Source organism: Poromitra crassiceps (assembly GCF_964638095.1).
Source record: "Poromitra crassiceps genome assembly, chromosome: 22".
NCBI classification, from domain to species: Eukaryota; Metazoa; Chordata; class Actinopteri; order Beryciformes; family Melamphaidae; genus Poromitra; species Poromitra crassiceps.
In genome coordinates, this window is record NC_139647.1 from 13,812,806 (window position 1) to 13,829,954 (window position 17,149).

General features: G+C 44.6%; 1 protein-coding gene across 1 annotated transcript in view; it reads left to right on the forward strand.

Annotated features, from left to right (window-relative positions):
• The first annotated feature begins 1,450 nt into the window (after positions 1-1,450).
• wdr11 (WD repeat domain 11) overlaps positions 1,451-17,149 on the forward strand; it is an 81,154-nt gene continuing 65,455 nt past the window's right edge. Inside the window, exons 1-5 of the mRNA XM_083658462.1 lie at positions 1,451-1,549; positions 3,122-3,233; positions 8,110-8,263; positions 8,638-8,811; positions 9,788-9,989. Coding sequence (XP_083514588.1) covers positions 1,464-1,549; positions 3,122-3,233; positions 8,110-8,263; positions 8,638-8,811; positions 9,788-9,989 — 728 coding nt within the window. The 5' untranslated portion in view covers positions 1,451-1,463. The remainder of the gene's footprint in view (positions 1,550-3,121; positions 3,234-8,109; positions 8,264-8,637; positions 8,812-9,787; positions 9,990-17,149) is intronic.

Sequence of the window (17,149 nt, forward strand, 5' to 3'; positions counted from 1 at the left end):
GTGTGCATGAATATGTCGCCACAACATTTGGATGAGGACATGGAGTGAAGATTACATGTTGGATTACTAGTCAAGGCCTGCTTCCCACTCACTAAGACACATTTGTATGTGCAGAAAATTATATGATAACAGTTGATCACAATGATACTCAACCCGAGGCTCTAGAACCACATGTGGCTCCTTTATGTGTTGTGGCTCTTTTACCCTCCTGTTGTGCTCGGGTCAGTTTGACCCGGGAAGACAAGCTCAACGGGAACACAATACAAGGGTTTTAAGTCCTACTTTAAGAAAAAAGTCAGCAGATTTAGTCAATATTTCATTCTCAGTCTCAAGTCACATCAATCTATTACGCCCCAACCCCTCAACGGTCTAACCTGACGCTGCCAGATGGGGGCGGTATTGTTTTCACAACAAGACGCATATGTGTCTTGTGAAAACAATACCGCCCCCATCTGGCAGCGTCAGGTTATCGACGGTCTGAACCAATCACAATTGATCTCAGGTCTCGCTCTCCGTTTGCAGGTGCGCGAGACAAGTGCAAACTCTGTCACACTGGGGAATCTAGCTTAGTATGCATCTAAAATGCAAATATAAAGAGGAATATCGAACATTTTAAAGAGGACATGAAATTGGAGTTTTTCTTCGGTTCGGAAAATGCATCTGTCTGCTTGTGATAATGCCATTTCACAATTCAAAAGGTGCAATTTGCAGCGCCATCACAAAACAAAGCACCCAAGGTTCAGTGCCGACTTTCTGAAAGGTGGAGAGCTAGGGCTGAAAAGCTATGGTGACTTTGGCGAGACACAAACAGAACCAAACTGGTGTCAGGAAGGAAAGGGACGATTTCCATATTAGACACACAAAAGGCTTGAACTTGAAGACTAACTGAAGGCATAGGCATGTCACAGATAGGCTATTCATGGTCTGAACAGAACAGAAAAAAAGCTTGAAGACATTAACTTTTTCTTTTACAATAGGATTCGGCACTGCATGGAGTTCCTCCTATCTATGAGGTAAGAAACTACATGAAAACACTATACTTTTTAATACATCTCAACCACAATTAGAAAGGGGCCCCCGAGTCTAAAAGATTTTGCATCAAAATAAACGGACAAGAAAAAGACGGAGAACACAATAATGATAATAATAAGTATTATTATTGTTATTATTATGGCACGCATGGTCAAATCTATCTTCTTTGCTTTTTGTTAGGACAATTTAACATTAAGAAAGTGATGCCAGCTGTTGTCTCGCTTGCCAGACTCTCCCAGCAAAGGGGCTGATGCCAGCTGTGTGGAACTGTTTTAGGCTGTGATGTGTTCCCTTACGGAATTCTATTTTGAAACGCCGATTCACTTCCTGTTTATTATTCGCTACACAACCAGAACGCGAACCACCGAAGCGTATTTTGTGCAGCATTTGGCTCATAAATATTGATGTAGCACAAGTACTTATCAAAAACAATGATTCCTTACACTGTCAACATCAAACTCGCGGCTCGGACTTTGACTGGCACGCTCAATTTGCAGAACAAAACCGCTGTGGATTGGTGAGTACTGCAGCTCTGCCCGTTAGCTTAGCTAGCTGGCTAGTTAAGATGCTCGACTCACAAGATGTTGCAGCTACTGTTTCATATCATATAACGCTAATACTGTGTATGCATCGACTGCGTTTCCTCTTGTTGCTGCTGAGAACCACAGCACCGACCGTGTGCTGACACACACACACACACACACACACACACACACACACACACACACACACACACACACACACACACATTCATTGCACCGGTGAAGTCAAGAAAACCGAACGTCATGTGACATTCTGCTTTTCACAGTGGCGCTTGGATGGATTCATTATGTAACAGTCTGTAGATTGCTATTTCAAACAGGCTATAACTCGTGTCTGGCAGCCACAGACACTATTGTTACTAACATCTTATTCTACACACAAATGTAGTTAGCATTGTTTTTATACAAACGTCTTTGATGGCCAGTTTTGGTACAGAATCATTTTCTGTCTTGTACGTGCTTCACATTGGTACACGTCAATAATAACAATTCCCCTATGATTTTAACAATAGACAGCTTGGTTTTCACCCTCAGGCACCCCCCCCCCCCTCCTTCCTCATACCCACTATTCCCCCTATCTCAGACCAGTCACACTTGTTCTTTGTGACTTGTATCGACCTGTTACACCAGGACTCATTAAGTGACCGTGACATGTTGCTGACATTACTATCAGAGCTTCAAAACCAGATATGGAAGTTGTCGGGCTTGGATTGTGATTGGAGTTCAGTGTATTCTAGAGTTGCAGCAGATGGCATTAACAGCCACTATCAAGTTTTGAATCAGATGTTGAAAATTGCATTACATTGCCTAGCCTTGCCGTAGCCTAAAACTTAATTTATACTTATTAGAAAGTGTCGCTCAGCACATGGTCGCAGACGAAAAAGAAAGTGTCGCTCATGGTGTTGCATTTATACTTAAGTGAACGTTCGCCCCGGTTCAACGGTCACGTGACACTCGAACGCTATAAGCAGACAGCCAAGAGAAGAGAGGGAACACACAGTGAAACCACCTCAGAGGCGAGATGTAACGTACTTGGCTGCAGCCGCATATAAACGACACACAACTCGCCTCCTCTCTCTCTGGGAAATTGGTCACAATGTTCTTTGTGATTTTCACGAAGTCATACATCAAGGACAGGCTGATAAAAATAGCGGGGACACGTTCATTCATTTCAATCGAGTGAAAACCAAAACAAGGAAGTGAAGCGTGTGCCGTCTATATACTAGCCATCAGACTTGGGCGACACATTGTGACGTAGTCAGTGACACTAGACATTTCACCAGGTAGCAGACACTGCTCGCCGATACTTGAAAGTGTCGACTCAAGTCCTCATTTCTGTCGGCGACCGTTTCAAAAGTGTCGGCAGACAAAGCATAAATTGGGCTTTACTGTGCTTAATCTCCATCTCCCACGCCATCTCTTCTAAAAGTCTGCGGTGGAGGGAACTTTGACTTTCACTCCCGTCACACTTCTGCCTCATGGTTCAGCTTCCCTTGTCTTGACTCTGGCTCAGTGCGCTCCTCCCCGTCCCTCTGCCTTTCCTCCAGGGGTTGGCAGGGCCTGATAGCTCAGGGATGTCACTCCAGCATCCTCATCATCGATCCAAAGACGTCCCAGACCATCCAAGTGCTGGAGAGGCACAAAGCCAATGTGGTCAAGGTGAGTTCAGCCTTTATTCTATCTGTCTGACACAGTGTTTCCCATAGGCTCCGGAATAACCTCCCAATGTGATGTCTGGAATGTTAGAATTGGCTCCTACTATAATTAACAAGATAGTTTACTTGCATAACGTACAGTAGTGCCACTGCCAACATAGCTGTGCTAGCGAGCATAGCATTAACACACAATGAGAAAAATGTATCATGACGATAATAACAATGTATCGATAAAGCTATGGTAAAGATTATGTTTAAATGAAAGAAAGTGTCGCACACTCTGGCTCCATATGTGTGCGACACTTTCTTTCATTTAAAGTTTATTTTCAGCTGTCAGCACCTCACCACAACCTTTGGTGTGCGTTATTTTGCCTTTTAAAGATTATGTTTAGTCAAAAGGTTAAAAGATTATGTTTAGTCAAAAGGTCAAAAGGTTTAGGCTTAAAGACAATTTAGTCACATTAATGTGATAGGATTAATGCCGACCAGCTTACACCAAACAACTTTTCAAGCGATTTCACTGTCGCAGACAAATTTCCAAAGTCAGAATAAAATCCTGAGAGTTTTAATTACCTTAGTTGGTGTGTGCTCCTGTCATCTCGATCGTTTGATGTATGCTGGTCATAAAACTTTACTTTACTTTACTTTATTGGTATTTATTTAGCAGACGCCTTTATCCAAAGCGACTTACATCATGATCATATACAGCACACAATAACATGAATAGACAAAATAGAAAAACAATAGTAAAAATAGGAGAAGCCAATATAAAAGGGGAGATTAAAGGTCTGAACAATTAAAGGAGCATACATTTCAAAAACAGAGAATTCAATTAAAAACACATGGAAAGCAGGCAGAGAGAAGGGAGGGAATTCAGGAAGGGTCAATGTAAAGTCTGAAGAGATGAGTTTTAAGTTTTCTGCAGAAAATGGGTAGTGATGCTGATGCGGCAGTCCTGATGTCCGGGGGGAAGTTCATTCCACCATTTTGGGGCCAGGTAAGAGAAGAGTCTCGACCGAGAGTGGCTTCTGAGCCCACGTAGCAGGGGAGGGGCGAGACGTCCTGCACTAGTGGAGGGGCGGAGCGGGCGGTTGAGAGGTTTGGAAAGTGACCATAGACTGTAAGTACGAGGGGGCTGTTTGGTGAACGGCCTTGAAAGCTAGTGCCAGAGTTTTGAATTTGATGCGTGCCAGGATGGGAAGTCTTTTCCTAAAACTCAGTCCAAGCTGTCTTAAGTCAGTCTTTTTCTCGTCTTGACGTTCTGATCAAATCAAACGTGTAACCGTTTAATATTATCGTAAGTCTGGCTTAGTTCAGTGATGTGAACATTGTCAACGACCAGTTGGGTCTCTCCAGCACCAAAACAGCAAGCAGCAACCCGCGTAGTTACTTTGGTAACGGCCAAAAAAACTCCTCAAATGACATGATGACACATGACACACGATAGACGGTGAATTAACAGTATTATGGTGCCGCGTTCAATTCGGCGTGTAGCTGATCCCCCATCAAGCACTAAGTTCAGCGAGAAATCACAGTTTGCTTCTCATTTCATTTTCCACGGTCTCCTCCCACTAAAACAGCGCAGATAACCCACGGAGCCCGTTGCAGTGAGTTGAGGCGACAAAATCCAAAATGTCAAGTTTGCATGGAAATTTATGGATTATATTGATGCTGAATTGACAAGAAGTCTGTCTACATATAACGCCTGTTATCTTGTGTTTCTAGAAGTGTTTTTTTGACACATAAGGAATCATTAAATTGTCTTATTTCTGAAAGGGAGTTTGACATGAGCTTCCGTTTTTGTTAACAATTTGTCACCACTATATACACACCAGGTAATTGTTAAAATATGATAAGGGTGACTGCTGTAAGTTATCTGTTTGATTAATGTTCAATAATGTGTGTTTGTATTCATTACTGACGGTGGATGATCAGGCTAATTACGATTGCCCTTTGGGTGTGTTTTCTAAACTACCTTCCTAATTAAACGTGTGCTTGATGGTGTGACTAAAGACTCCCGATGAAATTTGAAAGCTCAGCATTCTTGTTGCCCTTTAGTCACATTAGTGACGGACGTCTAGTTTGGACATTATCCAGAAAAAAGATAATAGCTCTCTGTATAATATGACCTCCTCTTTCTGTCAGCTGCTGTGTATCTTTTCAGTCTTCTAATCTAGTGTATGATAGGTAGGGTTGGGTACCGAAACAAGGCACCCACATGGTACCGGTACTTTTACAACCAATAGAGGGAATGCACCGACGCCACGCCCCCTCCCGAACACGCCCCCTTAGCCGGACTGAGCAGCACTGAGTGTCAAATTTCCAAAACAAACGTGGCTTCCGCCAGGGGTAGTAGCGAAACCACGGCTAATATAAACGATTATCTGCTTAAATTAAAGGCAGTTGGACTCGAATGTGACCCTTACAGCTTGCCAAAGAACCAGTGGTCCATGGACGTAGACATGTGGCCAGGAATAGGGTTTCCTGACATTTATATGTACTTAATATCGACGCCGGGGAAATACACAAACCAAAGCATGAAAGCATACAAGAGCCTGGACGCGTGGTCGTACTTCAAGGCTGGATTTGTTGGCGACATTAAAGTAAGGAGGACAGCAATGGATATTCTGGTTGTATGTGGAGAGGTACATATTTATTTTATTACAACTTTTATTAAGAAAAATATAGCATACGCTGTCACTAACACACGCTAGCTTTGTTCATAGTGAACATTGTCACTCATGTAACGTTATATCTGTGCAGGTAAAACACAGCCAGAGAATGAATGAGCCCTCATTGAAACCCCGGATAGCTGCAGAGAAGACCGGGACCGTTTCATTAGCTTTCGGCAGCCTGTAAAAAGATACCTCCGACGCCTTGTTGAATCTATTTTTACAGTCAATGGCACAACAGCACTTTCCCATTTTCGTTGTTTTCTCGCGGAAGCTGAACGCTAAACACCGTGACCCGGCGGCGCCACCTGGCTTGTTTAGACGTTTTGACACTCACTGCAGCTGAGTGGGCGTACCCGCACTGACTGTCGTGTCCGTGACGTCACGTGCATTCCCTCTATACTACCGGTACCGAATTGCAACCCAGATTTAGGTGCCTCATTTAGGTGGCATGCCCGAGCTGCTGAAGTAGCCTCAGTCAGCTTGCACAGACAGGAGCGTGACCCCATTGACCTTGTATTGGTTTATAGCTGCAGCTAGTCTGAGGAACAGCCTGGATTGTCCTGAGAAATACATCTACCAATCAACATCATCAATAGTAAGTAGGGCTAAGGTTCCAAAAATCAGAACTATCCAAGTGACATTTATTTTGATACACCATTTTCATGTTTCAACATGCTTACTTGCTCTGATTTTGCTACAACATCAGTTTTATTTGCTACTTTTTCCACTACTGGCATTCTGGCCATTTTCCCCCATTTCAGTTTCGAATAAATACTTGCAAAAGAAAGAAGAAAAAAAATGATTCATTGAGTTACATGATTCTACAGCACAACAAATTACAACAAGTGTCCCATTTTGAAGTGCCGTTCTACGGTGCAGTTTATCATGTGCCCTTGGCAGTTTGTTGATTGTGAGTGTGCTCTCCAGGTGAAATACAAGCACACACCTGCTGCTGGCGGAGTCATATTTTATCACCCAGTATTTATTCAATTAATGTTCGCATTGTCTGACCTTGAGCAAAGTTGTTCTTTCCCGTCCTGCTCTGGCAAATGGTTTCAGCTGTGCTTTACTGTGTCAACATTGATAAAGGTTGCTTCTGATTTGTGTGTGTGTGTGTGTGTGTGTGTGTGTGTTGCGTGCGTGCATGCGTGTTGTAGGCAGGTGAATGATAGCCAATAAAGTCTGCAGTCAGTGATTATCAGTGTCTGGGCTCAATCCGAGACTCTCATTCTTCACTTTCAAAGCACTCTTTAATGTTGTAAAGCAACGTTGCTGCAGCAGCAGCCCATCCCTCACCTCCCAGGCCCAGTCTGACGGGAAAAAAGCTTTGTGAATCAAGAAATAGCCACAGGAAAGAGCGTTTTTTTTCTTTCTAGGAACAAATATCCAGGCATACTCAATTATTTAAACAGCAGCTCCTCTGTAAAGTCATTCATCTCCTTCAATGGGGAAACGCATTGCCTTCACTCCGTTGTTGTGTGTGGGACTACTGCTACTGTAGGGTAACCTGTGTCGTATTCTCCAGTTCTCTCTTTACTAGGGATGTCACAAATTAATATATTGTCCCACAATATATCGCGATATCAAAACGTGACAATATGTATCGTTGAGATGAAATCTCATATCCTGAGAAAAAGAAGCTGAGAATATGGTGGCACTGATCTACATCTGATTGCATGCTCGCTCTCCTTTTCATTGCTTTGTTTGAACAGACGAGGGACGTTGCAGACACGGAGGATGAAAATGGTGAAATGACTCAAATGAGCGTGGAGGATGCCCCCTCAACTTACAAATCGATCGCAAAAAATATTGTTAAAGTATCGTATCGTTATCGTGAACCCAATATCGTGTATCGCATCGTATCGTGAACCGAGTGTATCGTGACACCCCTACTCTTTACCTTCATTCACATGGATCATTTTTGAAGTGTCACTTTCCAAAGTAATTAATACAAGAAGAACTAAACCTGTTTTGCATAAGTCTTCAGATGTTGGAGAAATCCGATCTCTTGGCGTCTCCCTTTGTGCGGCTCATCATCTATGCAGTCTTAAGACATATTCAAAATAAATATTTTGTTCTCATCATTTCCCTTCTTTCGGAGAAATGGCACACCAAAGAACGTGGACGCCCTTGTCACAGCTCCGTAGCATCTTCTTCTGCCCAGATACTCAGGGTGTGTTTGTTTTGTGTGTCGGTGGTGTGTAGGTGAGATGGTCCAGAGAAAACTACCACCACAGCCTGAGCTCGCCCTACTCTCTGCGGCTGGCTTCAGGAGACGCCTCGGGCAAGATCATCGTGTGGGACGTGGTCAGCGGCACGGCCCACTGTGAGATCCAGGAGCACTCCAAACCCATCCAGGGTAAGGGCCCCCCACACACACACACACACACACAAACACACACCCCACCCCCTACACACACACACACACACACACACACACACACACACACACAAGTCCTCCATCTTCTCCACATTGATTGAGTCTTTGCCCATCGGCTCACTACGGGGAGTGGGCCTTACCCTGGCAACCCTGCCAAGATGCTGCGCTGTGCAACACAGACTACAAATATTGTTTGACTATTTGTTCTCATTAAACCACTGTTATCATTAGTCTCTGTCACTCTTCTCATTACCCTATTTCCCTCCCCCTCTCTCTCTCTCTCTCTCTCTCTCTCTCTCTCTCTCTCTCTCTCTCTCTCTCTCTCTCTCTCTCTCTCTCTCTCTCTCTCTCAGACTTGGAGTGGTTGTGGAATCAGGATGCGTCTCGCGACCTCCTGCTGGCCGTGCACCCGCCCAACCTCATCGCGCTGTGGAACGGAGACACGGGCACCAAGCTGTGGAAGAAGAGCTACGCCGAGAACATCCTCTCCTTCTCCTTTGACCCCTTCGACCCCTCCAACATGGCCTGTAGGTGAACAGTGTGCAGTGTTTCTGCCAGACAAACTTTCAGGCCTGGAGGGATTTTGAAATGTAACCCGATCGCAACGGTGGGGGCCCCCCACTGGCGAGTGGCGATGCTAAACTTTTAGCTAACCTCTTCGCATCTATGTTTGCATTGGCATCCCAAGTGTCATCATACTATAATGGGATGCGATGCGAACAGTTGTATTATGGGATGTGCGTTTCCCAGGCAACAACACATGTTGACACGTTTTGGAACAGCGCTGCACGCTGGCACAATGCTCCTAAAAGCAAAATGCTTATTGTTTTGAATGATTTGGCATCTTCTATTACTGTCAACACTGTCAACACCAGTATTGTTTATTGTAATAATATGCCATAAAGGTTTATTGACATTTTGGGGAAGCAGATTTTTTTTTAAGTCCCTGGAAACCAAAATCCACAAAAACCTTCTAACTATTACATTTAGGCTCTTATGTGAGTAATTGTGTGCCTCTGAAAAGAGAGAGAATTACTTTCAACCCTAACCCCAAAAATCGACACTTTTCTACAAGGTCTGGATTTGCATTTCCTCATTGAAGAGAGCGGAGCGCGGGGTGCTAAAATGCAGGATCTTATCACGTCATAAGATTTAATCGAATCACACACACGCATGGATGCACGCGCGCACACACACACTGACACACACACAGTAGCGCTGTGCACTCGCCGCACAGCGGCGAGTGTGTTGGCATGCGTGGCATTTCTATTATGCTAATGAGAGGATCAGTCAAATCTAACTTTGCATGTTTTTCTTTTGTTGTGAAAAGCAGAGGTAAGAGGAAACACATTATTCTAACAAGTAACAGCTGTGACAAGCCTTTGCCAATTTTAGTTTTAATTTCACAGGAAGTGTTGTGTAGAATCTATCCCATCTTTTCCTGATTAGCAATGTTTCTCGCCTCCATTCACAGTCGTTTCTTCCCTTCTCCCTCCTCGGCAGTGCTGACCAGCGAGGGGATAGTCTTCATCACGGACTTCACCCACGCCAAGCCTCCGGGCAGTGCCGGCAAGAAGGTGTATATCGCCAGCCCCCACGCCAGCCCCGCCCACGCCAAGCCCACGCCCGCCACCGCCCCGGTCCCCACCGGCGCCAAGAAGGCCCTCAACAAGGTCAAGGTGCTCATCACCAACGAGAAGCCCACGTAAGAAACCGCCAAACACTCCTCACTTCACGTAACCGTATTAGAGTTCAACCCTTTCAGTCGTTGATTTACGACACGACAATGATATGAGACTGACCTTTACTGAGCTTAATTATAAAAGGGGAATTTGACTGAATGCTTATAACTACTTTTTTCACCAACGCTCTGCTTTACACTCAGACAGTTGCATCATATTCTTTGTTTTTACGTCAAAAGTCAACCATGTTGTCTTCATTCATAATGAAATCTACAGTGTGCGTACGTCAGCTAGTAGTACTATCAAATTTCAACCCAATTTCAACCAATAATATCATTACATGACAGCTGTCAATCAAGCTTTATGGCTGGAACAAAATTCCAAGCAGGCAACATGGCTGCCTACATGGGCAGACTTTGTTAGCCCATATTGTTAAAGACCCCCCTAAAGTCATGTTCCAACATGTGTATAAAATACTCTACTAATAATTTGTGTCTGATGGTTTTTCCCCGCAAAAAAGGCGAAACTATCCTGTTAAAATCCTTAAAATGACTTCCCCTCCTCCCTAATTTAAAAATCCAAAGCAACCAATCATGGTTATATAGAACATAACTAGCCAATCACAGCATACAACACATTCTCACTCATGATAAAGTGACGACAAGGGTTCCTGACCGATCTGCAGTATAATATGACGAGTTGGGAGTGAGAATGTGTTGGGGCTTTTTAACTGCTGAATACTGGACAGGGATTGGCTCCAAGATCCGTGATGTCACCAATCTTGCTCGTTGAAAACGGCCTTTTCAGTGAGCTCAGAGAAACGTTCCACTTTCAGCAGACAATTGTGAAAACAGCCTTCTAGTGTCAAACTCTGCACAGACATCATTCTGCACAGTGAAGCTCAGACATCCAACTGTAGGAACAAGAAGAAAAACAGATTTCTGACTTTAGGGGGTCTTTAATATATTTAGTCAATACGCAGGTAACATCAAACTTAAAACAAACGGTAATGAGGGACTTATGTAAGTACTGTGTATCAGCACAGCTGTGATTCGGCCGTAGGGGGCCGAGTGCTGAAGATAATCACAGCCATGCTGATCATACAGCTGGAGGTACTGCAGCATGGGGTGCCAACCTGCATGGCGAGGGAATAGACCGCTACACCGCCCAGACGCCCCCGCACCCAGGAACATTTAGAAGAATAGTATGATCATTAGTAATAATAAGTGTGCACGTGCACGTGCCCTTTGACCTCTAGCCAATCCACATCTGTCAGCATGTGTTAGCATTAAACGCCCCGCCCACCAGCTGCACAACAGCCCATTCAAGCATTGAGGTCGGTGGTAATAATGAAGAATCAGTCTGGTTTTGCTTAATTTTCCAACCCATAGTTATGAGAGTGCAAAATCCAGTGAGCTAAAAGGCATCGTCTTGGGAGCACATGAACACGTTGTTACAGCACATTTGGACCGCAGTCTCCAGTGAAATGCACAGGTTGAGCGCGGTTTTGCAGTCAAACAGATGGAGGCGAGCGCGGGCTAATTAGCATAACGGTTTTGTACAGATGCACCGTCTCTCTGTGCCTGCTGACGAGCTCGGCGCTGCCCGTTACTCACACTTTGTACTGCTCGTCTCATTATTCACCAAGAGAACGAACCTAATGTATAACCCTGTTTGTTTGGGAGGCTTGGAAACATGTGGCAAATCTATTTGTCAGAGATAATGTGTCATACTTTCTTTTTTTTTTTTTTTCTTCAGCATGGTATACAGAGCATCTGATACATTATTACTATTATTTTCTTGTGTCATACATAGTGTTATATCATTCATACATACATACATCCAATCATACCCCTGCGCTCCCCTCCCTACTCCCCCCTCTCTCTCAATTCCCATGTATGCTTATTGACAGTTGTATTTAGTACCACACATTTCTTTATGCTCTTCTCCATACATCTACTTAGTCATCTCTATATCAACTCAATGTTTTTTACATTCATTAACAAAAATACAAAAATAAATCATAACATATCTGTAGCTATTAAACCTTGAACTAAGGGATTCCTTGCCCTGCACAATCTCTTATACAAAGTCTGCTCTAATTGACGCTATATACCGGTACTCGATCCAATTTTCCCAAATTCCTTTAAACTTATCCTGTTGCAGTCTGATAGAATAAGTCAGCTTCTCCATCACATACAGTATATATCATGCATTACTTCAATCCAATCATCCACCCTAGGTGCTTCGGCCTTCAGCCATTTCCTGGTAATCGCTTTCTTACTTGCAATTAACATCATTCTAGATATATGTTTGTAATGTGTCATACTTATTGTCAGAGGATGAAATGGCAGCCGCCAGTATTTGAGATTATTAAGGTTTATTATTATCAGCACCAGAGCCCTGTCCTCATTCAAAGTAACGGGAGGTGGCCGCAAGGCGCACAAAAGGAGGCCGCTCCAGAAAAACGATGCAGCTGGTGTGTTTTCTTCTCGTCAGAGCGGAGCACTTTCAAAAGCTGAGAAATGTTCAAGACCCCCTAAAGTCAAAAATCTTGTTTTCCTTCATGTTCCTACGGTTAGATGTCTGAGCTTCACTGTGCAGAGTTTGACACTGTTTCAATAATCATCTGCTGAAAGTGGAAAGTTTTCTCAGAGCTCACTGAAAAGGCTGTTTTCAACAAGCAAGATTCGTGACATCACGAATCCTGGAGCCAATCACTGTCCAGTATTCAGCAGTTAAAAAGCCCCAACACATTCTCACTCCCAACTCGTCATATATACTGCAGGTCGGTCAGGAACTCTTGTCATCACTTTGTCATGAGTGAGAATGTGTTGAAAGCCCGTGTTGTATGCTGTGATTGGCTAATTATGTTTTAGATAACTCTGATTGGTTGCTTTGGATTTTTAAATGAGGGTGAAGCAGGGGAAGTCATTTTAAGGATTTTAACAAGATAATAACCTATTCAATTTAACCTTGAATGGAGTATACAGTATTGTATTATTATATATAACTTTTCTTTGGTCAAAATGGTCAGATGTCTATTTTTAGGGTTAGGTCATACGAGTTGCTTTATAAATCAAGGCAGGTGTCTGCTCACAGTAAATGGAGAGCTTATTTTTTTCTGCAAATGTGTGCAAGGTCAAGGTGTACTAAGAATAACCGTTTGTGACAGATTTACTTTTGACACTTTTTGTGACTCCGCGTCTCTTCTGAACAGCGCAAAGCAGGATTAATGGGCTAGCCTCATTTTTATAACATTAATAACAAGCGAACTCGTGAAACTGTGTTAAGAAATGAGTTGTTGTGAGAAAGTTGAGAAGGATGGAGCCCAGAGGGGGTTTTGTTTGATGTGCTGCCAGCCTCCTCCTGAGCGGGTGGTGTAACTGTCAGACGGGCTTATTTATAGCAAGCACCGCCACCACCCCAGCAAGCTCCTGTACTGTCCACCCACCCACCCAACTAGCGCTAAATAACAAACACGCCATTAGTCTGACTCGTCTTTTATTCTACCTCTCGTTTCCTTTGTCCTGTCTGTTTCTTTTCTTTGTGTCTTCCTCCTTGGATGTGACACTTGCGTGTATTTCGTCACCCTCCCTCTGTTAGTAATTGCTGTTGAAAAATGCATTGTTCTTCCTCCTCTCTGCCCTCTGCGTAGCTTTTGGGTGTGTTTCACACACTGTGGTCAGTGTTATCTCGCCGCTCACGCGCGCTCTCTCTCTCTCTCTCTGTCTGGTTGATAGATGGAGGATTTAAGCATGACTCTGCTCTCCCGGGCTGTTATCAGAAAGCCTTTGAATGCAGCACTACATCACGCACATTAGTGTCTCATCTGGCAGCCATTACTCTGGCCTGCTCGCCCGCCACTGTCCCTCGGATAGATTGCTCTCTTTTATCAAGATCGGGTGCGATTGTAAAAGGCTGCTGCCCCCTTCAGCTTTGGTGCCCACAGATCAGCAGCCTTGCAAGCACAACATGTGTGTGTTCACACACGTGCACTCACACACACGCATGCACGCACACACGCACACACACGCGCACACACACACACGCACACACACACACACACACACACACGGCAGCCAAATTCTTAATTACAGTAACGGTCTAGCTAGCACAAGCTAAGGGAATAGGGGGAACATAAAAAAAATTAGATTCAATTAATAAATAATTTCGACATTGTGTATGAGCACCTGGCCAAACCGGGAAATGTACCAAGTAATTCATAAATATTAAAACGAAAATAAATAGCCCATCTAATATTCATGGGGCACGTGATGAACTGAGGTGAGCGAGTTGTGCTCAGAGGCTGTGATTGTGTGCGTGACGTGTGCCTTTGCTGTAGTGCTGTTGTGTTCCCAAGTCTTTCTAAGGCTGCTTTCTCACTGGGAACGATTGCTTTCGTTCCGTTCCGCTCCGCACCCGGGAACGATTGCCCCCCCTCTCCCCTGCTGGACAGCTTTCACATTACAACATTTCTTCGGAAACGGAACAGAGGGCACTTGCGTCATCAACTATGCCTGGAGTTTATCCTCGCCCGTGTGTTGTCGTCTTATGTGGTTCGGAACGGTTGGCTTTCACACTCGCAAGTGTTCCGTCCCCGGGGTACGCCAAAGCGCTCACCCCAGACCACCTTTTCAAGTGGATCCGGTCACGGTTCCCCGTTGCGCGCCCGGGCGCAGAACGCAACGCCAACGTTCACACTCGTCAAACGTTCCGAAACTGGGGTCAATTTGGGGGCAAGTGTGCTCGGGAACGCTACTTGGGCACCAGTGTGAAAGCACCCTCAGAGTTTCGAAGCCTACTTGTGTCTCTTTTGTCTGCTAAGTCCCCCAGTGTTGTGACTCATCTTCAGCTGCTGGAGGTCCTCTCTCTCCTCTGTTGGCCCAAGGCCCGAAGCCTCATTTATACAAAAGTAATGTAATGTCATTATGTGCAAATTTGCGAGCGAACACGAGCCAAAGCCGTGAGTTATGTACAAGAGGATGGTGAAAATAATGCTATCCATTTTCTGCTTCTCGTTTATTTAGTTTTAACGGTGCCACAGAATCCGGGAAAAAGTGAAGGAAAATGTCTGTAAAGCTTCTTCTAAACACTGTTCTGTTTCTGTTTGCAGAAAAAGACCCATGAAACACCCAATTAATCTAAGCTAGTGTGTGTGTGTTTTTCCATGACTAGTCTAACAAAACAACTCCCTGCCCTGAATGAAATATGTATGTGTGTGTGTGCGTGCGTGTGTGCGTGTGTGTGCGTGTGTGTGTGTGTATGTGTGCGTGTGACAGTGTATAGCAGTGTGTTCCTTTGTGCGTCATCTACTGCAGTAATCACCATGCCCTTTTCACAGCAAAGAGAGAGAGAGATGTGAGAAACGTGTGATGCTTTTAGAAGGTAGCTGGATTTTTTTGTGAGGGGGGGCGCAGCAAGACTTTTTGGGAATCCGATTTGCTTCTCCTGCTGTCCTCCTCTCTCTTTTTCTCTCTCTCTCTGTGAAGATCTGTTGCTCTCTTTCTTCATCTAATCTAAAGACACATAAGTCTTATCACTCTTTCCTTCCCCCTCCCCCTCCCCACACAAACATCACAACCCTTGTGATGTTTTGGCTTTGGTTGCCGCTCAGCCGTTCCTTCCAGCCCCTATCTCGGGCCGCCTTGCCCCGACTTTAATGAACTAGTAAACGTGTGCGATTTAACACGGCAACACCTACACGCGGTTCTTCTCTACCGAGGCCATCTCAGATATCTGTCACAGCTTCCCCCCCAGATGATGACCTCCATTCCTCTCTTTAATTCCTTCACTTTCATCCTGACCGAGCTGCTGGAGGAAGGAGTTGTTTTCCCGGACTTGTTATTCCGCGGAAAGCTGTGCCTGCTGTGATGTCGCTCAGAGAGACCCGGGTACCTGGCCGCCATGCTTAATAGCCTGCCCTAATGTGCCGGTGGTACTGCTTTGATGACGTTACGGGCAAATAACTGGCGTAAGGTTAATATTTGATTTTAATAACTCCCCCGGAATAATGGAAGGGGGATTTATTATTCTGACATTGCCGATACCTGCTTAATTCATCAGCCTGCCGTCATTAGGGCCAAAATTCACTTTGAAGTTCTGTCTCCTTTTGCCGGTGACGCACACACAGAGGCCAGTACAGTAATGACTAATTCATCCCTCCTGCTGTACGGGAAGACTGGAATACAGATCCACTCGCTCGGAGCAGCACCGCTGCACTTGGGTGCAGCACCGCTGCTCTCCACTCGGGCGCCCTGAGAGCATCGTTGCTTCATGGTCCTCCTAAGAAAAACACACACACGCAATCTTCTTTCAACTGAAGAAATATAGTTTAATTATTTATCAATGTTACAAATAAGAAAACCGGAACTGTGAAATAAGAGTATATCACACACACACACACACACTGTAGAACGAACTATAGAACAGTTAAAAAAGGGCAAAACTTTCTGAAAATCATTTTTCAGTCCTTTTTTCCTCAACAAAATACATATTCTAAGCGAGAAATCAAGTGCTGCAATGTGCTGCAGCACAGACTGCAAAGTTAGCTACAGTACTGTACATGTCCGGTAACAACACACATAAGTGTAACACAGGTTATTTTCTGTTGCTACAAATTACAGATGTGCCCTAAACGCCTCACAGCGTCTGCTAGTATTTACTGTACCACGCTCCCTAAACGCCTCATGCAGGCTACTGCTACCGCTAGCGTTTTTGCTGCTCTCTCAACCCGGATCATAATCTGCTTGACTGCGTCGCATGTCGTTTTAAACGAGGAGATCCACAACTTTCTTTTAAGGGCACCACCACGGCCAGTTCAAAACGGGGCATGCTGCCGAGTTCGCCGCGTGGATAGTTCATTTTGCTTGGGGCATCCACGGCACTGTCTGTTTGACCGCGGTGTAACTCCTGCCCCTGGATGATGATGGCCCTCGAGGCTGTGGTGCCGGCACCATCATATTTCATTGTACGCACACAAGCAGCGCGTCTCCTCCACCCACGCTGGCCCGGAGAGAGATGGATCAAAAGTCACGACTCTGGCTGATCTAACAGACAAATAAATGTGAGTGCTTTTATATGAGAGGGAGTTTGTCAAGAGAGGCTGACATGAAGAGGTTAGAAGATGGAGTGGAAGCAGTGCAGAAGTGTAGCCTGCAGTGAACCTGAGCTGTGTTTATGG